A 25,466-nucleotide genomic window follows, 5' to 3' on the forward strand; every position below is an offset into this window, starting at 1 on the left:
GAAGCGACACCTTTCGGAGTATCGGTGAATGAGAAGCCGTATATCATAACAAAGATATACAATAAAGAGTGAATGAGTATGGTTTAACGCCGCTTTTAGCAATATTCGTGCAATATCACGGCGGGGGACACCAGAAATGGGCTTCACACATTGTACCCATGTCGGGATTCGAACCCGGGTCTTCGGCGTGACGAGCGAACGCTTTAACCACTAGGCTACCCGCCCACCCCTGCAATAGAGCGATACAGCCAAACTGACATGTGTTTTTTGTCGTTGATAAATGTATGTACGACTTGAAAGGGTGAAGCTATCCGTTAACATCATATTATGTACAATAAAAAACTACATGGTATAATTCAGGTAAACGAACAGGTGATAAAAAACTTGGTCAACAAAAATGTGATATTTGATATAAGTTATGACTAAACATGATGATTTACCATTTAAATCGTAATTTCTGTTCTGCAAGGCATTGTTTTATATGCAGAAATAATTATTTCCGTGTGTACTTTCTAGTACACTAAGCCAGAAGTGGCAGTCATCTGTACTCACATTTTCAAGCAATCTACCGGTGATTCGGTTACAAAATACCCAATAAATATAACTTCAAAGATTTTTGGAGCAGTGTTCGGGTGAATTGTATCTGAAACTATTATTTTATCAGAAATAATATATTCTAATATAGAGTTATTTTAGTTTCAACTTTTGCTACATATTAAATAATAATAACCATGAACAACTTATTTCAATTGCCGGATATGTTTTACGTATGGAACAATTTGATAAGTCACCGTTAAGGCCGTTCGCGTTCTTGCTGTAGCAAATGAATGAGAACAAAATGCAATATCGCAATGACAACCAACAAAAGTTCAATGAAAATATCAGGCAGTGATCTTGTCCGAGGAATGTTTCCGTCAATATCCACATAAAGGACCAATATCCCATATAGCTGAAGCTGTAGAAAGAAACATGTTAGATGTCACGTTGTCTTTGGAAGACATTTGGAAGTTCGAGTACTAGAGTAAGGATAATATATATGGATTAACAACTTCTTTGTTACAATTAGGGGCGACTTTTAACAGTGTTAGAACCTACACCGAATGGATTGTTCATCCATATATCTTATCCTTATTTAGGGATAATTTCATTCGATTCGCGTCATCGAAGGATGTAGAAACCGTAATGTTATTCCGCATTGTTCTTTTGATTTCAATTTCGACCATATTTATTTACATTTTACCTCTAAGATGTATCTATACGTATTTTCGATAAAATAATTTCTATATTCAACGGAACACATTCGCATTATTAATTTCTAAACCATATATTTAAAGCTTACTCACGTTGGTCATTTATAACCGTCAATTAATAGTTATTCCCCATTTTTCACATATTCATATTTTTATTTACTTGTTCATTTATCATGTTCTTTAATAACATTAAATCTTTGACTTGGGTCAGGAATTAAGCGGTAGCTATTTCATAAATTTCATAGCTATTACCACGGACTTATATAGGTCACTGCTACTACTTAACATATTTTCCAAATTAACGCATGCTAGCTGGGTTCGATCCTAGATGGCAGAATTATTACTTGAAAATGTCAGTTTGGTAGCAATCAATGCAGAGTTACGTACCCTTGGAAAAACTGTACCTTCAGGCGGAACGAAATGTAATCCAAATTAAGACATACAATGATTTATAGCATTATTCTATACTAGTTAAGATATAATTATCACAGTACATAACATTGTGTGACAACGTTTGAGGACCGACGATGAACCTGTGAGCAATAAATAATTATTATGTATGTATTTCGTATGTGTGTTGCATATGCTAATTTTATACGCACCCATAAGCAAGCATGGCGGCGAATGTGACACTTTCAGAATTGCAAATTCCAGAGGAGGGTGTAAATAGCGACAGGGTCCGGATCTATGCCGAGTATAAATCACATCTATCAGTTCTTAATGTGACGTTAGATTTTGGAACCAGGTATGTAGTTTACATTCACATTTTCAGTCATGGTCGAAGAAATATCACTTATTGATATAGGAATTCGCCGTTTTCAATACGAGAAATTTCGATTGGCAAAACTGCAGTTTACCGGTTTAAGCTACATTGCTTATTGGCTCAAGCTGTGCCTCTCCCTTCACAGATCTCGCATGCCTCTTAAATCCTTACGGTTAGGATAGTTTTTCCTCCAACTCGAATGAGTTTATCTAATTAGCCAACAACTTACCACTTTATCTACTGAGGTGAGGTGGGGTTTAACGTCGCGTTCAAGATTATTGCACTTATATATCGACGTGCGTCCCATTTTGGGAGCAGTGCAGTTTACCGGGCCCGTAATTCACCTGTAGGTATATGGCGAAGCTGCACACAGTAAACTACATTGTTGCCCCAAATTTATGGTGCTAGCCCACTGAGATACCATGATGAACCCAGGACCTTCCGTTTTCCGGGTGGACACTCTATCACGAGACCACAGAGGCAGTCTCATCCAATGAGGATCCAAAGGCTAGGGATAGAGTTGGGGGTAACCTACCCTAACCCTAACAAACTACCCAAGGATTGAACATGCCTGTGAGATCAGTGAAGCAAGAGCTGCACCCAGAGTCAGTTAGCGCTATAAACCACGCCTGGTATCCTGCAGTCTTGTGGTTGGTTGTGAATTAGGGCCAATAGTTTTCTATCCTACCACTTTTATTGAATTCAATGTAATCCCAAGAAAATCATTTTGGTGCTTGCCAGTTGATATAGGTAATTAATTTTGACGCTTTTCGCAGTAAGAATTTTGATGTCAGTGTGGTAGGAAAAGCCCAATGCATTGTTTTCCATTTCAGGTGTCACAAGCACATCTCAGTTTCTACAGACCAGACTACTGTTACTGCTGAACTTAACATTGGACAGTGTATGTTCCATTTAGAGAATGTAGAGTTGCTTCCCCTGTCATGTAGAGGTTTGCAATGGCAGCCATATGGAGAGCTTCAGATGACTCTGCAGGTAAAAGATGAGAAGCAACGTTTAGACTGCGAAGATCAGTTTGGGATTGCATGTAGAAAACAGGAGGATGTTTGCGCCAACATTCAGACACATCAAAACAAATGTTTTTGTGCTTGCTGTGGCAAAAAAATACTCAAAGATCACAGGTGAGCAACATTTTAAATCTTGTACTGTTCATGTTGAATTCCTTCAATTTACATGATACCTGTAATATTTTGGATTCTATTCCCTAAAAACAACACATGGGCTTCTGTTGAGAATTTGTCCCAAGTAACCTTTGCTTGTATGAGATTACTTAAATGGATTGAATGTTGGTGATGAATTCCATTATATTTTTCTTTGTCCTTTTTTAAAACACCAACAGAAAATATAGGTTCCAATTTCATATGCTAAAAACCAAATGTGTTTAAATTTGAAGAACTTTATGATTGTAAAGATAATAAGTGTTATCAAAAGACTCTGCACATTCGGTTACGTCTTTATGAAAACTGTAAAATCTTCCATGTAAACCACCCCGCCATCTTATGTACATACTGTTTGTAAATCCATATCTCATATGCCAAGTATCCCGGCCAGAGTGTAAATAAAGTTTTGTTCTGTTCTGATCATGTTGGTTGCTTGTGTGTCACTGTATACCAGTGTCATGGAATGTTGCTCATAATATCAATCACAGGTCTCCAGTTTTGATTATTAAGTAATATTAACAGACCTGGATTTACCTGGAATATTGCTGACTGTAGCTTTTAAAAGCAAACAAATCTTTAGGAAAGAATGTTCCTTTTGATTCACATCTCATGCAAAAAGAATTAGTGTTCTAACATGTCTAAGTTAATCGGTGTTAAATAGGTTTGATACTGACAGGGCCAACCTGATTTACTGCTACATGCCAGTGCCTCACAAATGAATACCTGACATGATTCACGTCAATAGATAGGGCTAATGGTGAACTGGTGCCTTTTGATAGTTTTGAATTTTTTAAGATTTATTTTAAACTTAGACTGACTTAGACTGAAAATCGCCGAAGTGCTCCTTTCCGGAGCAGATCTTGAAAAACATGGCACATAGATAGGTCTAGTGGTAAACTTGTGCCTTTGGATAGTTTGGGATTCTTTAAAAATTTATTTATCAAGTTTCCATAGCAACGACTTTGACTTAGGCTGAAAGTGGCGGTTGTGCTTGTTTCCGGAGCAGATCTTGAAAACCTTATGATATTTCTTGCCTTGCACAAGAGTTCGAATCCCGACATGGGTACAATGTGTGAAGCCCATTTCTGGTGTCCCCCCGCCGTGATATTGCTTGAATATTGCCAAAAGCGGCGTAAAACCTCACTCACTCACTCACTCACTCACTCACTCTTGCCTTGCACACAACCGGACTTGTCATATTGGTGGGAAATATGAGTATTTCATGCTTGTTCTGTGTCGATTTACACAATGAAATGTTTAGAAAGTATTTTTAATAACCCAGCCTGATAACAACTTAGGATTAATTAGCATTGATTAGTTTAATGACTGATTTCAGTGTCTTCTCACGGGTTTTGCCACTTCCTTCTGAAAACTGGTCAGATGTAGCTGAATTCTGGTTTTGTCATCGCCATGGTGATGAAGAAGATCACACTCCAACAGTGGCTCCCAAACCTGGAGATTGTTTAGTGGGCAGTCTTCATGTTCTCTTATCTCAGTCCCACATGAAGATGAACTCTGTGACTTGCAGTGACAACAGTGAACTGATCAGATGCAGCCGATGTGGAAATGTACTCGGAATCACTCTGGATGATGATGATGTTAAACCACAAAAAAATGGTATTAATCGTCTTCTTTCTTAAACATTGGATGCTTGTTTGTGGCAGATAAGAGATTGGTGTTTAGTCACATTTTTTGTGCTACTTTTCAGCATGCCACTTTGTTTTAGAAGTTATTTACAAAGACATCTCTAACAAATGTTATATTTGGGATAACACTTTGTTTGTAAAGTACAGATTCTCGTGGGTTTTTTTTACCTTTTTTTTGTATATATTTAAAAAAAAAATTAATTGCCAGCACACAAAGTCAGCGATCTAACCCACTCAGCCTCCGAGGCTTCTAAAAAAATGAAAGTCTGACAACTGGTAGTCTAGATCGCGTACTTTGTGTACCCTGTTGTTTGAATGATTGTGCCACATAACTGTCTGAGAGAACCCTGACGTAGAAGGTAGGCATTGAAATCTATGATAATAATAATGTGGAATGTTATAAGATTTGATGAATGGTTAATCATGTAACTTCTACGATTACATTTCAATTACATTTTATTCCACACTAATGAACAACCTTGCATCAGTACATTGTTACAGATCAGTAATCTACTCTACCATGAATTAGGAAAATATTTGATTCAGTCGGAGGTTTCAAATCACAGTAAACTACCTCTGATTGAAACAGCTGTTTTCATGACCACATCACTGCAAAATCTAATATCAAAAGAAAAGAAATTCTTTCTCAATCATTGTCAGTAGACAAGTGAAATAATGCTGTTCAGTAATGTACAATTATGGGTTTTGGGTTCTGCAATATAATATTCCAAGTATGTGTGGCATTAGAGACCATGTATTTCAAGTTTTGGGGACAAGAGTGAGCTTGAAAGTTCCCGTCCTTCTCTATTTCTATTTTGGTTCAAGATTCATTTCAGCATTGTTAAACTACACTGAAAACAGTGTTTATCACCTAATTGTTTTTGATCATTGTAACATCACTCATTATTGCCTCGTCACAAATAGCTGTAAGATTGCTGATGCAGCGTTTATCAATAATCACTCGCTCACTAATTATTGCAGTAAGTATGTTATAATGGTTATGAGGTTGGTGACACTTTGTCCAGGGTTGACCCGTGCGAGCAGTGATCCCAAGAAGGCCACGCCCCTCTGTCACCTGTATCTCCATGCTGTAGCATTCCAGGACCAGCCTGCTGATGGTCTAACCCCATCTGTGTGAGTAAAAGTTTCTCCAGTACAATGTGCTTGTCTCTGTAGAAGATGGGGCAACTCTTTGTTATATTATCCCTCTTTGTGCTTTTGGTGCAATGCCTCTAGTGTTCCTCTTTCACCTGTTTCTGTGTTTTAGGTGGTGTGCCTCTTGTGTCGAAGTGTTCCTCTTTCACCTGTGAGGGGGCACGGGTGGCCCAGTCGTCTAAGGCGCCGCGATTCGCTGTGCAGAGTTGCATCCCTTGGGCACGCCAGAAACCTATGATTGTGGGTTTGAATCCCGGTTCGCCCCGATTATGTATCTAGGTTTGTCAGCACCATACCCGTGCTCGTGGGTTTCACCAAAGTGGTAAACATCTGAGACTTGCATCACTTCGGGCTTTCCTCCCACATTAAGCTGACACGCCGTGATATAACTGGAATACTGTTAAAAGCGGCGTTAAACCCAACTCACTCACTCACTTGCACCTGTGTTTGTGTTTTAGGTGGAGTGCCTCTTCTGTCAAAGTGTTCCTCTTTCACTTGTGTTTGTGTTTTAGGTGGAGTGCCTCTTGTGTCGAAGTGTTCCTCTTTCAACTGTGTTTGTGTTTTAGGTGGAGTGCCTCTTGTGTCGAAGTGTTCCTCTTTCAACTGTGTCTGTGTTCTAGGTGGAGTGCCTCTTGTGTCGAAGTGTTCCTCTTTCACCAGTGTTTGTGTTCTAGGTGGAGTGCCTCTAGTGTCGAAGTGTTCCTGTGTCAGTTGTTGCTGGAACAGAGTCGCCTCTACACCAGCTACCGATTCCTCCTCCAGTCGAATCATGTGAAACAGGAGAACACTGTTAAAGTCCTCGTATGTACACCATCTAGTTTGCGCAAACTGAAGTAAATTTTCCTGCTCCTGCCAAAAAACTAAGTTTAAAAAGCTTAAACTAGATAGTCCTCCCACCTATTATATCTTCTCAGCCATGAAACTATCAACAGGAACAAGATAGACACCTTTCACACTGAAACATTTAAAAGGCATAGAACGAGACACTGCTGCAGCAAGCAATCGGCATAATTATTTGGACTACAACTGGAACTGTTTTGGAGTGTTGGCCATTTCTTTTGTTGTCAAAGCTGTATGTTATCACTGTAAAATTTAATATGTTTGGTTGCAGTTATGGCTGATCGATCAGGACCTAACTCTCTACATGGGAGAAGGTCACTTGACCCAACCCTCACACAATGTCAAGGTCACTGGCAGCAGGGTGGCCAAGGTGCTCTATCGGTCAACTGTTGGAAAAACGGACAGGTAAATTATTATGTTAAATTCTGTTATGAATGAGAGACTTAAAGACAAAAAACCATTGGAGACAATAACCTATTGGTAAGGAGCGACTGCATGGATCGGGTGGTTCATTGCATGTTGTCGTGCTAATAATATTAATCGCTGGTTTGTCTGGTCCAAACTTGATTATTTACAGACTTTCATGTTATAGCTGTAATTGTGCTGACTACAAGCAAACAAGCCCCGTGAAGATCCGTGGTAGAATAGGTCTTCAGCAACCCATGCTTGCCGTAAAAGGCGGCTAACGGGTTCAGGTGGTCAGGCTCGCTGACTTGGTTGATGCATGTCATCAATCCCAATTGCGTGGATCGATGCTCATGATGTTAATCACTGGATTGTCTGGTCCAGAGTCGATTATTTGTACAGACCTCCGTCATATAGGTGGAATATTGGTGAGTGCGGCGTTAAACAAACAAACAAACAAACAAAGCTATCCTTGTTTCAGTTCAGCTTCAAGTCGCTGTGACACGTTCCTGTACCAGACATGGGAGAAGGATAACACTGTTCACGGCCTGATGCTGCCACGCCCACTCATTCTACAGCTGGTGTCCCTGCTCGTCAGCAACACATCCCTCCTGCCCCCCTCACACAGACATCTCAACGGCTTCCATGTAAGGGAGTTCAATATCTGACTAGAAACCTCACTTTGTGACCCTCATCACCTCAACAATTAAATTACCATCCTCAAATAGATTTTCAAAAGGAAAAAACACAGATAGGGATTTAGCAATTTGTCCGACAGACTTTTGAACAAGACAGTTTCCATCACTCAGATCATTAATGTCACATCTTCAGTCCATGGTACATATTGTTGAGTGAACAAATGGTTGTGATATTGTTTGTGCTGATGTATTACATCCCTTTGAAAGTCTCACACCCACTCATCTCCCCACTCACCCACCCACTCATCTCCCCACTCTTACACCACCCACCCAGCCACCCACCCACTCTCACACCCACTCATCTCCCCACTCACCCACCCACTCTCACATCCACCCAGCCACCCACCCACTCTCACACCCACTAACTCCCCACTCTCACACCACCCACCCAGCCACCCACCCACTCTCACACCCACTAACTCCCCACTCTCACACCACCCACCCAGCCACCCACCCACTCTCACACCCACTAACTCCCCACTCTCACACCACCCACCCACCCAGCCACCCACCCACTCTCACACCCACTAACTCCCCCACTAACTCCCCCACTTACTCACCCACTAAATCACCCACCCACTCTCACCCACCCACTCTCACAACCACTAACTCCCCCACTAACTCACCCACTTACTCACCCACTAAATCACCCACCCACTCTCACCAACCCACTCTCACACCCACTCACACACCCACTCTCACACCCACTAACTCCCCCACTAACTCCCCCACTTACTCACCCACTAAATCACCCACCCACTCTCACCAACCCACTCTCACACCCACTCACACACCCACTCTCACACCCACTAACTCCCCCACTAACTCCCCCACTTACTCACCCACTAAATCACCCACCCACTCTCACCCATCCACTCTTACACCCACTCTCACACCCACTCTCACACCCACTCTCACACCCACTCTCACACCCACTAACTCCCCCACTAACTCCCCCACTTACTCACCCACTAAATCACCCACCCACTCTCACACCACCCACCCAGCCACCCACCCACTCTCACACCCACTAACTCCCCACTCTCACACCACCCACCCAGCCACCCACCCACTCTCACACCCACTAACTCCCCCACTAACTCCCCCACTTACTCACCCACTAAATCACCCACCCACTCTCACCCACCCACTCTCACAACCACTAACTCCCCCACTAACTCCCCCACTTACTCACCCACTAAATCACCCACCCACTCTCACACCCACTCACACACCCACTCTCACACCCACTAACTCCCCCACTAACTCCCCCACTTACTCACCAACTAAATCACCCACCCACTCTCACCAACCCACTCTCACACCCACTCACACACCCACTCTCACACCCACTCACCCACCCACTCTCACACCCACTCACCCACCCACTCTCACACCAACCCACTCTCACATCCGACCACTCTCACACCCACTCTCTCCCATCCACTTACCCACCCACTCTCTCATCCACTCACCCACCCACTCTCACACCCACCCTCACACCCACCCACCCACTCACCCACCCATTCTCCCACCCATCCACTCAACCACCCACCCACTCACTCTCTCACCCAACCTCAACCACCCACTCACCCACTCTCACACCCACCCATCCATTCTCCCACTCATCCTCTCACTTATCCACTCTCCCACCTGCTCACCAATCTGCTCACCCACCCACCCACCCACTCTCACATCCACCCACTCACTCTCACACCCACCCACTCTCACATCCACCCACTCTCACATCCACCCACTCTCAAACCCAACCATTCTCCCACTCACCCATCCACTCACCAGCCCACTCTTGCACTCTCTCACACTCACCCACCCACTCATTCAACCAAAAACACACAAAACAGAGTTTTCTTACTTACAAATGTCAGTTATGATAAAAATCACCAAAGACATTATTGTTTAGTGATTCACGTTGTCACTTTTTTTCAGGTGAGTTTCCTTATGAAGGATCGAGTAGAAGAAAAACAACTACCCAAGAAGACGTAGGGACCAGCACTGACCTGTGCCATACTGCCTGTGCTGATAATTGTTTCCAGATCTATACACAAATATATATGTATATGTTTACCAATCTGTTTACACCCAATCTGGGCAACTGCGCATTCCATGCATTGAGCAAACAGCCTGCCCAATGCACACAATGGGCAGCTGCACAGATTGGGTGTAACATAAACATATATATTTGTATATAGGTCTGGTCAGGCATTTTGCTGTATATATTTAAGAGCATTGTTTTGCATAACATGTTTATCATTTATGCATTTATAAAGCAACTTTTAATTCACTTGTGTGTTTTTATAAATGTTGATTCTAAACCCATTTGGACTGTAGTAATCATAGTTGATGGAAGGTCAGTGAACATGGATTTTTTGTTGCATCAACATTCAGTTTCGTCTTTTAAATTCTTCTCAACAATAGTATGTATGTCAAGTGATAAACTACGGAACTGTATTCATTGACTTTTAGTTCAACATTGGCTCGGAGGGTGGGGTTTCCTAGTGGTTAAAGGGTTTGCTTGTCACGCCGAAGGCCCGGGTACGATTCCCAACATGGGTACAATGTGTGAAGCCCATTCTAGTGTCCCCTTCCGAGATATTGCTGGATTATTGCTAAAAGCGGCGTAAAACAATACTCACTCACTCACTCAACTGTGGCTTGGGTCATAAGTGGCCTAGTCATCTATTATAAGTCGCATCCATAATCCGATGGCCGTGGGTTCAAATCCTAGATTTGCCCTGAAAATGAAACTTGGTTTGTCAACACCATACCTGCCCTGGTGAGTTTATAATGTTGGACCTGCACCATATCCGCTTTCCTCAAATAGTTACCCGTGAAGATCCGGGTTAGAAGTGGGGTCTTCAGCAACCCATGCTTGTTGTGAAAGGCAACTATACTTGTCGTAAGAGGTGACTAATGGGATTGAGTGGTCAGGCTCGCTGACTTGGTTAATGCATGTCATCGTATCCCAATTGCGTCGATCGATGCTCATGATATCAATCAAGGGATTGTGTGGTCTAGACTCAATTATTTACAGACCGCTGTCATATAGTTGGAATATTGCTGAGTGTGGCGTTAAACAACAAACAGAACATTGAAATAGTGCTCAAAGGGGTGTTAAACACAACTCACTCATTCAACTGTGCATCTCCTTTTAGCCTGATGTTTCTGTGAATTCCTCCTTGGTCTAGTGGATAGTGCGTCTGCCCTGAGTGCGGAAGGTTGGGGTTTAATCCCTGGTGGCGTCATACCAATAGACATTAAAAGATGCTACTTGTTTTTAACTTGCCTGGTGTTCGGCATTAAGGGGATAAAACCATGACTGGTCGGCTTGAAGTCAGAACACTGTGTCTGTGTAGGGTATCCATGTTAAACTGTGGCATGGTATCTCACTAGACTAGTGCTATAAAATCAGCATTAGTGCGAACTAGTTCAAACAGCAACACACAGTGCAATAATCTTGAACACCATGTTAATCCAAATTCAGTTCCAAAATTTGCTCCTCCTATGATCCTTGGTCTGTCAGCATCACACCAAAGGTCGTGGATTTCATCCCTCAAGTCCGGTCACTCATAATCACAATCACAATCATAGATCCGGGGTAGAATAGATCTTCAGCAACCCATGCTGAAAAGGCGACTATGCTTGTAGTAAAAGGCGACTAACGGGATCGGGTGGTCAGGCTTGCTGACTTGGTTGATGCATGTCATCGATCCCAATTGCGTGGATCGATGCCCATGATATTAATCACTGGATTGTCTGGTCCAAACTCGATTATTTACAGACCGCCGTCATATAGCTGGAATATTGCTGAGTGCTGCGTTAAACAACAAACCAACCAACCAACCAATCATAATCATAATCACAATCTATGCTGGTCTTAAGAGGTAACCAAATGGATCGTATGAACCGTTGGTCGCAATATCAATCACCAGATTGACTAGATTCTTCACAGGCTGGTGTCATATATTTAAGAGTGCCGCGTTTCACAACAACAAAACCCCATTACTATGTGTTTTGTTTGTTTGTTGTTTAACGCCGCACTCAGCGGTAAGACGGCGTCTGTAAATAATCGAGTCTGGACCAGACAATCCAGTGATTGATAGGAGCATCCATCCAGGCAGTTAGGATACGGTGACATGCATCAACCAAGTAAGCGATCCTGACCACCCGATCCCGTAAGTCGCCTCTTACGACAAGCATATTCTCTTTTTACGGCAAGCATGGGTTGCTGAAGACCTATTCTACCCCGGAATCTTCACGGGTTATTAGTATGTGAGTGTGTAACAAACAAGAAGAAGCCAGAGACTGTTTGGATGGATTTTATTTAATTCAGCAGTAGTAGAATGAGCACCACCACACCAGGTGATCCGACAAGGGTTAGACAACCACCATCACAGAATGGTGGTAACAGTGGGAAAGTCACAACGTATAATTCTGGAAGGTAATTTAAGGTACCGACGTTTACTACAATATCTGAAAAACTATCGGACCTACTCCAGTCAAAGTTGTTATGAGATTATTAAACAGTCATACATAACTGGATATTACATTTAAAGACAATCGGTGCATGAATAAAAAAATCTGTCTATTTAGCTGTACACAGTTGAACCAATAAACTCAACTCGAAAGGTTGCACGGGAATCACGCACGTTGAGACGCCCAACGCTAACACCGTATTCGTGCGTGCGTGATTCCCGTGCAACCTTTCGAGTTGAGTTTATTGGTTCAACTGTGTCATATGGCACTCTGACGCAGGAGTAGCATTATGCAGATGGCTGTTACAATGAATGCTCCTTCCACCCGTGACGAACAGGTCTAGTTGTTGATGAAATATAGTGATAGCTAAATAGACAGATTTTTTATTCATGCACCGATTGTCTTTAAATGTTATATCCAGTTATGTATGACTGTTTAATAATCTCATACCAACTTTGACTGGAGTAAGTCCAATAGTTTTTCAGATATTGTAGTAAACGTCGGTATCTTAAATTACCTTCCACACCATAAACAGCAAGAACAAAATATACCACTAAACGTTTGATGGAGAAAATGAAACATGTCAGATATATTTTAAACACGACATATTTTAGAATAGATTTTGTGTATCATGGAAAGATAAATAATATCCCTGTCAAAAGCCGAGGAGTACAGATTCCGAAAAGGGACGGCAAAAAAGCTCCCAATACAGTAAACGTTATCATAGGCAAGTCTGATAATCTGAAAGGGTACTATAGTCGTGAGTTTTCGTTATACAGCAGGCAACACGGCCGTGGTAACTGGTGCGAAGCATTCGTCGGCACTCGCCCCTTTCCGTAATTCGGCTTGTCCCGGAATAACACGAGTTGGTTACGAATGTGGCGCGAAGCCCACATTGAGAATCGCGGCCAATGGCTGTTTTCCCTGAACCTGAATACCATGGCGTCAGAACCTGTATAGGAAAACAGTTCCGGACCACGTTGAACAAATTGCCAACCTTAATAAGAAACTTCTTTTTCAAAGAATTTTAACACATGGTTATATTTTGACGAGATGGCAAAATCCGAAAGACATTGTTTTTATTTACCTGCAATTAAGAGTTCAACTGTTGATCTCGATTGTCATCACTGAAATGAGTGAGTGAATATGGTTTTACGCCGCTTTTAGCAATATTCCAGCAATATCACGGCGAAGGACACCAGAAATGGGCTTCACACATTGTACCCATGTCGGGAATCGAACCCGGGTCTTCGGCGTGACGAGCGAACGCTTTAACCACTAGGCTACCCGACCGCCCCATCACTGAAATGACTTCATTAGACAAGGATATTGTACATTTCTGCCACTTCACACCTGCCTCAACCTGCCTACGTCACAATGTCATTTTGTTTTATTCATATCCCGGGGTGAAGATTAACCCAGAGAATATCTGATAACAAATATATAATAAATGTTAAAATAACAAGCACACTAACAATATCACAGCAAACAAGTTCAGTATTATGTTATTATTTACAATCATATTTACATGTCATATTTTGGCTATTTGACACCATGTTTAATGGGTTACGGTCACAACGTACTCAGTATAGTCTAAAGTGTGCATGAACTTTTTTCCAATAAGGCTAATTTATATACTGCTGAAAAAGATTGGGATATTCGAGGGATGTGTTCACTGGGCCACGTCGGCAATTTCGGCACAGCTGCACAAAGCCATCTTAGTGCTACGATTATTATAAGTCTGTGTCACAGGAACGGAATCATAAACGGCGCAGTGCTAAGATTGCTTTGCGAAAGGGGGCCTTGTGAATTCAGTGAGTGAGTGAGTATGGTTTTACGCCGCTTTTAGCAATATTTCAGCAATATCACGACGGGGGATACCAGAAATGGGCTCACCCATTGTACCCATGTCGGGAATCGAACCCGGGTCTTCGACGTGACGAGCGAACGCTTTAACCACTAGGCTACCCGACCGCCCCGTGAATTCAGTACTGATGTGACATCAGTATGGTTACAATATTCGAGTGAGGTTTTACGCCGCTTTTAGCACTATTCCAGCAATATCACGACGGGGGGCACCAGAGATGGGCTTCACACATTGTACCCATCTCGGGATTCGAACCAAGGTCTTCGGCGTGACGAGCGAACGCTTTAACCACAAGGCTACCCGACCGCCCCCTACATTATTTGAACCCCGTGTGGATTCCGTGACTACACTACGTTAAACTATATAGCTGATATTAGTAGTTGTTAATATCCATGGACTGTGACAACAGGCATTTACAATATTTTTTAAAAAAACAAAAAAACATTGCCATATGAAATAGTCATGCACAATGTACTACTTAAAAAGAGTTAATGACCAACAGATTGTTTCACATTACTAGCGCCATACCCGTGCTTGTGGGTTTCACCAAAGTAGTAAACATCTGAGACATGCATCACTTCGGGCTTTCCTCCCACATTAGCTGACACGCCGTGATATAACTGGAATACTGTTCAAGCAGCGTTAACCTTTTTTTAGCAGTATTGATAAACTATGGTAGTAGCTATATTATGTCCGCGTCAAAGCGCCTGTACGTCACGATTGTCGACGAGAAAATACGCTGTTCAGTATAATGGCTGCGTCCCTCTTACTCCGCTAACATCACAGTGGCTGGTTTATTTAGTGTTGTCCAACTGTTAGGCTAGATCATACATTATTCCGCTAGGCGCGGTCAATGGCTGAGTTATTTTGTGGTCATTTTAGGATACGCTGCACGACAATATGAGTCAACATCGATTAACGTGAAGCTAGACGGCCATTAATGTAACGAATATGCTCATTGAAATGAATTAAAGGAACCCATCGAGCGATACACAAAGGCTGGAAGATCAAAAGTAACACATGACTTAAATGCGTCACAATGGAATTCCCTTTCTTTACTCGGCACAGATCAACTACTAATGATGTCTGTTTTGAAAAGACCAATGAACAAATAGCATGAAGGTGTAAGACTAGTTAATTAGATTAAGCAGCGGTTGGAACGAACGGTTGATGGCTACCTTTAAGGAACGATCATACATGTATACTATCTTTGCGTAGAGGACAGTTCGGGGCTATATGAGAAGCGTTTCTTCCTTGAAAGTCATGTTTGCTGTTTCCCAAGAACTAACACAGGACCAAAAGCCGGATTGACATTAACGCAAATAGGGTAGGAAAGACATGCAATGACCGGATTTGCGTAACAATACATGTGAACTCTTGTTCCTTAGCGTAGTGTAAATGCATGAAACATCTAGCCAACGAACTATGTAAATCATCATGGCGACCCAGTCCCACATAGTGAAACCCCGTTACGAGATATCTGTGTCAAGGGTCTGGAGTAACGACCCACTATATTTGTAGACATTCCCTGTAGTAATCTGACGGACTTTCACTGCAATGTCTCACATAGTGAGTGAGTGACTTTACTTTAACACCGCTTTCAACAGTATTCCATTAATATCACAGCGTGTCAGCTTCCTGTAGTAATAAACCCCGAAGTGAAGCCGGTCTCAGACGTTTACCATTTTGATGAAACCCACGAGCACGGGTATGGTGCTGACAAACCTAGAAACACAATGAGGGCAAATCTGGGATCCACGATGACAGGTTCCTGGCACGCCCAAGGGAAGTAAGTCTGCACGAAGTACACGACATGGCCACATAGGCTCCCGGTGCCAAACAGAAGAAGGTGTACATGAACCTTACTGAACTAAACCATTTCTTGAACCAGCCAGGTGATATCCCAATAACACACGCATGTCAACAAACTAGCAAAGGCTTATATGTCATTAAAAACAGACACCACTCGTAACAAAAGAAACAAAATGTTTTAACCTATTTACAAAACATATGATACACGGCTGTACATGTATTTGGTTATCACAGGTATGCTGACAAATATCACACTAAGTATTTCCTTGTGCAGACAGTATTTGGCATAGAGTAGACACGCCATTACTCAACACACAATGAGGACGGGTGTTTCAGTGTTCAAGTAAGTAGTGTTCAGTTTGTTTGCAGACTTCTAATTTACGAAGGGACCGACCATTTTGTAGTCTGTGATTTTACCGAAATAAATAAATTGTTCCAGAAAATGCTTGAAAAAAATAATGATGCTTCAGGCTGCTGAAAAATATGTCTGAAAACAAAAATACATTGTTTAATTTATAAGTATATAGTTTAAATTATCTTTAAATATCTTGGTTTGCAGCTCTAGCTGAAAAAATATCTAGTCTCCATACAAAATCCCAGCTCCCCACCTCCCCCCCCCCCCCCCCCCCTCCCCCCCATCAAATAGCTGGCCCCTAAAATTTACACCTCATGAAAAATATCTATTCATTAATTTGCAAACTGTTCAACCAAATAAATGTTATATTAAAAAAATAATAAAACATTTGTATCAAACTTTTTTAAAAGGTGAGCTTCAGTTCATATCTCTTGTTATTATATGGTGCTCAGATAACAATTTGAAAATATATTTTAGGTTGGGTAAGACTCAACTCTGAATTCTGAAAGTTCGTTAATAAACATTCCTATATTTATATACATGATCACAGTAAAATGTTCACAGTTACATTCACATATTGGTGTTTAGTGTCGGTAACACTCGTATTACAAATTGTTCGAGCTCACTTCATCAGTTCTTCAAGCTCATGTGAACAGTTTATTTACAAATACTCAACACTAGTCAGTGTGAGGACTCCTCTGTGGAGGCGCCATCTGACGGTAGACTGGTACAATGCCCTAATTGCGCTACGCAAGCAAAACTACACATAAGCTGGTTCCCGGCTCCCTATGCGAGTTGCCAACTTATATTGTGATATAAGAGACGGGGCCCAGCTTACGCTACACAATGTAGCGCAACTAGGACATGGTACTGGTTTACACAGGCACAGCCAGGACGATTGTTGAAGGTAATACTTTTGTTGGTTGGTCTGTTAAAGCTGGTTCCCACCAGTCATCTCCGTGGAGGCGAGTAGGGGGGCGGGTTGGACAGTATAGACATGGATGACGGGGGACCTGTAACAAAACAGAATGAGTGTGAGTGAGTGAGTTGGATTAAACGCCGCTTTTAACAGTATTCCAGTTACATCACGGCGTGTCAGCTTAATGTGGGAGGAAAGCCCGAAGTGATGCAGGTCTCAGACGTTTACCACTTCGGTGAAACCCACGAGCACGGGTATGGTGCTGACAAACCGAGAAACAGAATTGGGGCGAACCGGGATTCGAACCCACAATCATAGGTTTCTGGCGTGCCCAAGGGACGCAACTCTGCACAGCGAATCGCGGCGCCTTAAACGACTGGGCCACCCGTGCCCCCCAAAACAGAATGAGGGAATGAGTGTTGTGTTTACGCTGCAATCAGCAACAGAACAGCCATACAATGGCCTCTACCGAAGGCAAGGGTATAAACTGACTAAACATGTCCAGTTTCCACCCTTGCCGAACTAAGCTGCAGTTATATTTTGGCTGGACAAACGAGTCTATGCTAAATCCAATCAAAATCGCGAAACGAACTAGACATCCGGTTCGTAAACAACATAAATTTCAACGTGGAGATTTCGGTCTACTGAAGGATTTGCAAAGGATGTGTAGCGTCAACTGGGCGTCGACAGATAATTTGCAAATCTTTTCATGTTTTTAATCCAGGTTTTCACTTGATTTGATGCACTTCGCGAGGCAAGGTCCGTTTTATTACAATATCGATCATGATTAACGATCAGATTGTCTTGACTGGTCGCCGCCATGTTGTTTGAAGCAATTGCAGGTGATATGAGAGGTCGAATCTGATTGGTCATTAGGAGGGGCATAGAAGGGACATTACTCTCAATAGCCACTGGTGGCGCTACGATCGAGCCCATGATTGCTGCCTCGTTCGGCAAGGGTGGATACTGGACTTTTACAGTCAGTTAACTCTCTTGCCTCGGGAAGATGTTTAACACCTCACGTCACCTCACCTCACATTTTAAGTGGGCCTAAGTATTGGAATTACGTCGTAATTCCGTCATACGATATTGTGGATCAACCACGGCCTTGAACACAATTACTGACGGCTACGGTCACTTTACTGTTAGAGGATCAAGATATACATACGTGTTTGATTTCTGGGTGGCTCTCCTACATATCCCGGGGGTAATGACTGCGTTGCCATGGCAGTATTGTAGGACGGAGGGGGACACCCGGGATCGTTGAGGCTGTAGGGCGGAGGCTGGACGGGTACCACCATGGCGTTATTACGTCTTCCGCCTGTGAATGTAAAACACGTTGTAAATTGAGGCCGGTAGTTCAGAAAGCGATCAAACGTATGTGTACTTTTGATCGAAATGCAATCGAGTTAGTGATTGAATGTTGTTTGACGCCGCATAAGCCAAACTGTACCAGGCCGGCTGTAAACAACAAATCTAGTCCAAAGAACCCTGCGACTGAACGTGTAAATAACATTCAACGACATCGTGTACGATGACCGCCGTCTCTCCACATTTGTACAATGTGTGAAGCCAAGTTCTAGTGTAGAGCGATATTGCTGGAATATTGTTTGTTTGTTTGTTGTTTTACGCCGCACTCAGCAATATTCCAGCTATATGACGGCGGTCTGTAAATAATCGAGTCTGGACCAGACAATCCAGTGATTGACATCATGTGCATCGATCCACGCAATTCTGACCAATGACATGCATCAACCAAGTCAGCGAGCCTGACCACCCGATCCCGTTAGTCGCCTTTTACGACAAGCAATAGTCACCTTTTATGGCAAGCATGGGTTGCTGAAGACCTATTCAACCCCGGAATCTTCACGGGTCTGCTGGAATATTGCTAAGAGCGTCGTAAAACCATACTAATTCACTCACTCACTCCATGCAATATTATCGTTGTTATCGTTATTGTTATATTTCTCATTATCCTCATCTACATCGGCGTTGTTATTCTTATCATTATCATAACCCAAATCAATGCAATCATGTAACTGAGTGAGTGAATGAGTTGGGTTTTACGCCGCTTTGAGCAATATTCCAGCAATATCGCGCTTCTGAAGAAATGGGCTTCACACATTGTACCAATGTGGAGAGTCGAATCTTGGTCTCCGAGTGAACTCTTAAACACCAGGCTACCATGTCCTTTAAGTTATCATCACCATCATAATAGTTATTATTGGTATTCTTATCATCAGTGTCATCATCATCGCGTAAACGTAGCCGATAAGTGGCATGACCAACCCTGAAGCTTTGAGTGAGTGAGTGAGTGAGTATGGTTTTACGCCGCTTTTAGCAATATTCCAGCAATATCACGGCGGGGGACACCAGAGTGAGTGAGTATGGTTTTACGCCGCTTTAAGCAATATTCCAGCAATATCACGGCGGGGGACACCAGAGTGAGTGAGTATGGTTTTACGCCGCTTTTAGCAATATTCCAGCAATATCACGGCGGGGGACACCAGAAATGGGCTTCACACATTGTATCCATGTCGGGAATCGAACCCGGGTCTTCGGCGTGACGAGCGAACGCTTTAACCACTAGGCTACCCGACCGCCCCCTGAAGCTTTGAAGCCGATACTCTATACAATAAAATATCACTAAATATTTATTTATTTGTTTGTTGTTCAGCAATATTCCAGCTATATGACGACAGTCTGTAAATGATCATAGTCAAGACCAAACAATCACGTGATTAATATTGTGTTTGTTCGTTGTGTAACCCCGTACCCGGCAATATTCTAGCTATATGACGATGGTCTGTAAATAATCGAGTCTGAACGGGACAGTCCAGTAATTGACATCATTAACATCGATCCACGCAATTGGGATACGATGACATGCATCGACCAAGTCAGAGAGCCTGACCACCCGATCCCGTTAGTCGCCTCTTGCGACAAGCATAGTCGCCTTTTACGGCAAGCATGGGTTTGCTGAAGACCTATTCTATTGTGAGCAACATTCAGGCCGTCGGGGTAGGTAGACATGCCAAGTCACCGAGCCTGGCTACTCGGCCCAATATTTCTACTCTTATAAATTAGCCAGCAAAGGTTGCTGGGGACCAATTCTAACCCGGAGTCCCCATGGGAGTATCACTAAATGACAATGTGGTTTGGTGGAGTCGGTAGTTTGTAGTGTCACTATACGTACCGCTCATAGACGTGACTCTGTTCTTGGCCCGCACTTTACAGTAGAACATCACCAACACGCTGACTCCGATGAAGAATAAGACCAGGATGAACCTGAAACGAGTGAGTGAGTGAGTGAGTGAGTGAGTGGTTGAGGGTAGGATTCGTGGATATCTATTTCATCACCACATGATTCTTGTCCCTTAGAGTGTCAAACTTAAACTTTCTACATCCTTCATCCAAATTGTTTTATAGGCCCATAGTTCAACGTATTTACAAGGTATGGGTGTTTCTTCTAACTAACAATGCATCATGTATGTACAATGCAATATTTTGTAATAAAGTAATATTTGAGGTTGACATGAGTATGCAAAACAAATAAATATTTGGGTAAGTTATAAACTTCTTTGGAATATAATTGTTTCTTAATTGACGATAGAGTTTACACACAAGCATAAAATGATACTCATTTTCTACAACAATAAGGTTACAAGATGTACAGATATTGTTAGACTTTTTAAATATACCTTTATAGATCTTTAAATCATAATATCCTGCTCTGAACTATATCCTTCATGTACACACTTATCAAATAATGTATGCATTTTATTTTTTCTTGGTTTCCACGGGTAAATGAATGTTTTCACGAACTTTCCAGGCCTCTATTGAATATAGTCGCTTAGCAAATAGTCCAGTAGATGGCGTGTTTGAATCTATGGCTGATGTACCCGTTCACACAGTAATACAATACATCAAAACCATGAAAGATCGACAGTAGTCATGGTCGATCAATTCATGAAATGAGTTTACCTACTTAGTGTAGAGATCACGCGAAAACGTTTCGCGTTTGTAAACAAGTAGTATTCACTTAACATTGTCAACTTTTGAGTGCGAGGCGATAAAGCATGGACTGAAGGATTTGCTTCGCAACGAGCAGCCAAACAACCTCCGCGAATGGGGACGATAATAGCGTCAGTGAGCTACTGGACAGTCGATACATGCAATTATATCCGGGTTTCAACCAGTGTATTGTGTCAAGTACCATCCCTTGACTATATGGGTGTGGATGGGTACTGCTTTGTCATGGGGGAAGTAGTATCAGTATTAATACTTAAACGACTCATTTCAAATTATGTTGGACAAGAGACGCCAATCGGATGAAACACATTACCTTGTGTAAAGTTAGATACCTTCCGCCATCGTTCCTGGGGGAAATCCGGCCCAGACAGACACGAATTAACATGAGGATTGGTTGGTCACAATGGGAGACTAGACACAACGATGTTACGGCACTTATTAGTCTTGTGCACGAATATACCATCCATCGTTCTTGCGGACTAGAAAACACTGAATTATAATGAGGATTGGTTGTTCACAATGGGTATCTAGACACAACGATGTTACGGCACTTATTAGTCATGTGCACGAATATACCATCCATCGTTCTTGCGGACTAGAAAACACTGAATTATAATGAGGATTGGTTGGTCACAATGGGTGACTAGACACAGGGATGTTACGGCACTTATTAGTCTTGTGCACGAATATACCATCCATCGTTCTTGCGGACTAGAAAACACTGAATTATAATGAGGATTGGTTGGTCACAATGGGTGACTAGACACAACGATGTTACGGCACTTATTAGTCTTGTGCACGAATATACCATCCATCGTTCTTGCGGACTAGAAAACACTGAATTATAATGAGGATTGGTTGGTCACAATGGGTGACTAGTCACAACGATGTTACGGCACTTATTAGTCTTGTGCACGAATATACCATCCATCGTTCTTGCGGACTAGAAAACACTGAATTATAATGAGGATTGGTTGGTCACAATGGGTGACTAGACACAGGGATGTTACGGCACTTATTAGTCTTGTGCACGAATATACCATCCATCGTTCTTGCGGACTAGAAAACACTGAATTATAATGAGGATTGGTTGGTCACAATGGGTGACTAGACACAACGATGTTACGGCACTTATTAGTCTTGTGCACGAATATACCATCCATCGTTCTTGCGGACTAGAAAACACTGAATTATAATGAGGATTGGTTGGTCACAATGGGTGACTAGACACAGGGATGTTACGGCACTTATTAGTCTTGTGCACGAATGTACCCTCCGTCGTTCTTGCGGACTAGAAAACACTGAATATAATTAGGATTGGTTGGTCACAATGGGTGACTAGTCACAGGGATGTTACGGCACTTATTAGTCTTGTGCACGAATATACCATCCATCGTTCTTGCGGACTAGAAAACACTGAATTATAATGAAGATGGTTGGTCACAATGGGTGACTAGTCACAACGATGTTACGGCACTTATAAGTCTTGTACACGAATGTACCCTCCATCATTCTTGCGGACTAGAAAACACTGAATTATAATGAAGATGGTTGGTCACAATGGGTGACTAGACACAACGATGTTACGGCACTTATAAGTCTTGTACACGAATATACCATCCATCGTTCTTGCGGACTAGAAAACACTGAATTATAATGAGGATTGGTTGGTCACACTTGGTGAACGCTACACCAACGCGCTTCGCTAGCCTGTTTACGAACGTCCCCAGCAAGTACCAGCACGGACAATAAGCAGTTAACCTGATGACACTTAAGATATCCAGGAGGTCATGGCTGAAATTATACTATCACAAGCGGATGTATGTATTTTTATGTAATATATGTACACGCAGTTGTTATTTAACATTGTTAAATGAATGGAAGTTGAGTATGCGCTGAAATCTGATTGGTTGAAAAAAGGTGACTTAAGGTTCTACTGAACTATTCACTGCGTATGATTACTTTTCACAACCTATAAAGGCATAGTTTCTTCAATCATTAAACTTACATTAATGAAAACAAATTTTATTATAATGTCATTGATGGTGAACCCTATATTCGCTGGTGCCTTCAATGATATTACGCCCAGTATTGCTTTTTCAAGTCTATCCAGTTGAACTTAGGTTATATAGAACTCAAAGGGACCACTAAATTTAGTTCGTTATAACCGTAGTTCGTTATAAGCACATTTACAGCATATATACAGAAAATGGACGGGACCAAAAACAGTTCGTTATATCCGTCAGTTCGTTATAAGCGTGTTCGTCATAAACGTAGTTTACTGTACAGATGTTTGTAGCCTCTGTGAGTTGATGGGTGATTTATGTTGACCAGTGACGAGTCCTTCCAGGTAATCTGATTTGGCACTTCTGTTCCCCTTTTGAAATAAATAACAGGTTTAGACCAAGAGAAATTGTCACAGGGCAGTACCAAATTTATTTCGTACGGCAAAAAAATCCCACGATCTATTCTCTTTGTTCAAGGCAACAGTAGTAATCAATGTGTCACTTCTATATCCCGAAATCCTTCATGATCACTGACAATACTTTCTCGGCATATTTCCTGTGTAAGGAAGCCAGTTTGAGGGATGAAGGTGCAATATTAGACAGAAAAAGAAAACCCTTCCCTTTAACCAGCATTATGGCCATTAACTGTGGAGGACATCCATGTTTGAGTCCAATACTTTGATGACAAATAGCCTTGATCATCTGCCATGCAATTATCTATGTCTCTCAGCCTGATTACTGTCGGCATAATGACTGCTGTTAGAATTAAGTGTTTAATGGCCGTTAATTCATGTGGGTTTGGGTTGCAGTGACCGTCCTTCCCAGGTAGTGAGGTGAGGTGAAATGGGGTTTTGCGTCGCGTCCAGGATTATTGCGCTTATATAGCGACGTGCGCGCGTGCGTGGCGTGCGGTGCGAGGCGTGCGGTGCGTGGCGTGCGTGTGTATAGGCTTGTGTATGTGTGTATGTATATACGTGTGTCCGTGTGTGTATGTATTGGTGTATGTGTGTAAGTATGCACGTGTGTTTATGTGTGGGTGTATGTGAGTGTATGTATTTTTATATATGCGTGCATGTGTACATGTGTGTATGTGTGTCCGTGTGTGTATGTATTGGTGTATGTGTGTAAGTATGTTCGTGTGTTTATGTGTGAGTGTATGTATGTTTATATATGTGTGCATGTGTACATGTGTGTATGCATACGTGTGTGCGTGATTGTGACATGAAAGAGACGCTTGTCGAATCACATCCCATGGTATTGGTTGATGAGGCAGTGTAATCATCCATTAAGCTGATGATAAACTTTAATGGCGTACTCCCCGCGCAACTCGGCGACAACGGTTAAACATACGTGATGAATAGCTGTATAGTTGTACATTAACGCATCCACTAAACCCACACTCCCTCGGGTGATAATTGTAATCACTACTCAACCACCCTTTGTTGATTCTCACCGACCTGACGTGTCTGGTGTCATCAGTCAGTAGGTGCTCGTCCACTCAGAGGAAGTGTGTCACTAGACCAGTTCTTTCTGGCCTACACGTTATATTCCATGACGCATCTTCATTAGGCCTCTTTTATCAACTCAGGATTGGGGTTAATAAATTAGGGGTATTTGTTTCAGACAAAGCACCTAGAATACCATCCATTGACGGCATGCATGCGTCTTGGTCATATAAACACACAAAGTATCAATGCATTACCAATATGATTTATCCCTGGTATCAATACATTTAATATATGCTTTTACTTAGTAAGAATACATCTGGTGCATTTAATATCACATTACTGCTTCTTTTTATCGATACATATCCTGCGGTATTATAATTGTTGTTGTTGTTGTTGTTGTTGTTGTTGTTGTTGTTGTTGTAGAAATCCCTCCAACGTAAAAAAATCGTAAATGGCATTACGAACAGACCATTTGTCTGGCGCCTGGGATGTCTGGTTTGAGAGAGAATATCTGTTCAGTCAGTGCTTCAAAACGTATATTACTCTTTCTGTGTGTGGGTGAACCAACCAGTTTGTTTTGGTCCCACATCACATTATT

General features: G+C 42.1%; 2 protein-coding genes across 3 annotated transcripts in view; one reads left to right on the forward strand and one right to left on the reverse strand.

Annotated features, from left to right (window-relative positions):
- The first annotated feature begins 1,862 nt into the window (after positions 1–1,862).
- On the forward strand, positions 1,863–10,237 carry LOC124135065 (E3 ubiquitin-protein ligase E3D-like). Its single transcript, XM_046500244.2, has 8 exons — positions 1,863–1,995; positions 2,847–3,152; positions 4,528–4,808; positions 5,863–5,971; positions 6,667–6,793; positions 7,104–7,237; positions 7,719–7,884; positions 9,883–10,237. The coding sequence occupies exons 1-8, from the start codon at positions 1,865–1,867 to the stop codon at positions 9,937–9,939; spliced, it is 1,311 nt and encodes a 436-aa protein (XP_046356200.2). The 5' UTR covers positions 1,863–1,864; the 3' UTR covers positions 9,940–10,237.
- A 6,510-nt stretch (positions 10,238–16,747) lies between these two features.
- The window catches only part of LOC124135066, a 77,016-nt gene continuing 68,297 nt past the window's right edge, over positions 16,748–25,466 (reverse strand). For both annotated transcript variants that reach the window (XM_046500245.2, XM_046500246.2), the window contains exons 3-5: positions 20,579–20,670; positions 18,551–18,703; positions 16,748–17,476 (exon numbers count right to left, since the gene is read on the reverse strand). In XM_046500245.2, coding sequence (XP_046356201.1) covers positions 17,415–17,476; positions 18,551–18,703; positions 20,579–20,670 — 307 coding nt within the window. In that variant the 3' untranslated portion in view covers positions 16,748–17,414. The remainder of the gene's footprint in view (positions 17,477–18,550; positions 18,704–20,578; positions 20,671–25,466) is intronic.

The sequence above is a fragment of the Haliotis rufescens genome, unplaced genomic scaffold, assembly GCF_023055435.1.
Source record: "Haliotis rufescens isolate VD_foot unplaced genomic scaffold, xgHalRufe1.0.p SCAF_10, whole genome shotgun sequence".
NCBI classification, from domain to species: domain Eukaryota; kingdom Metazoa; phylum Mollusca; class Gastropoda; order Lepetellida; family Haliotidae; genus Haliotis; species Haliotis rufescens.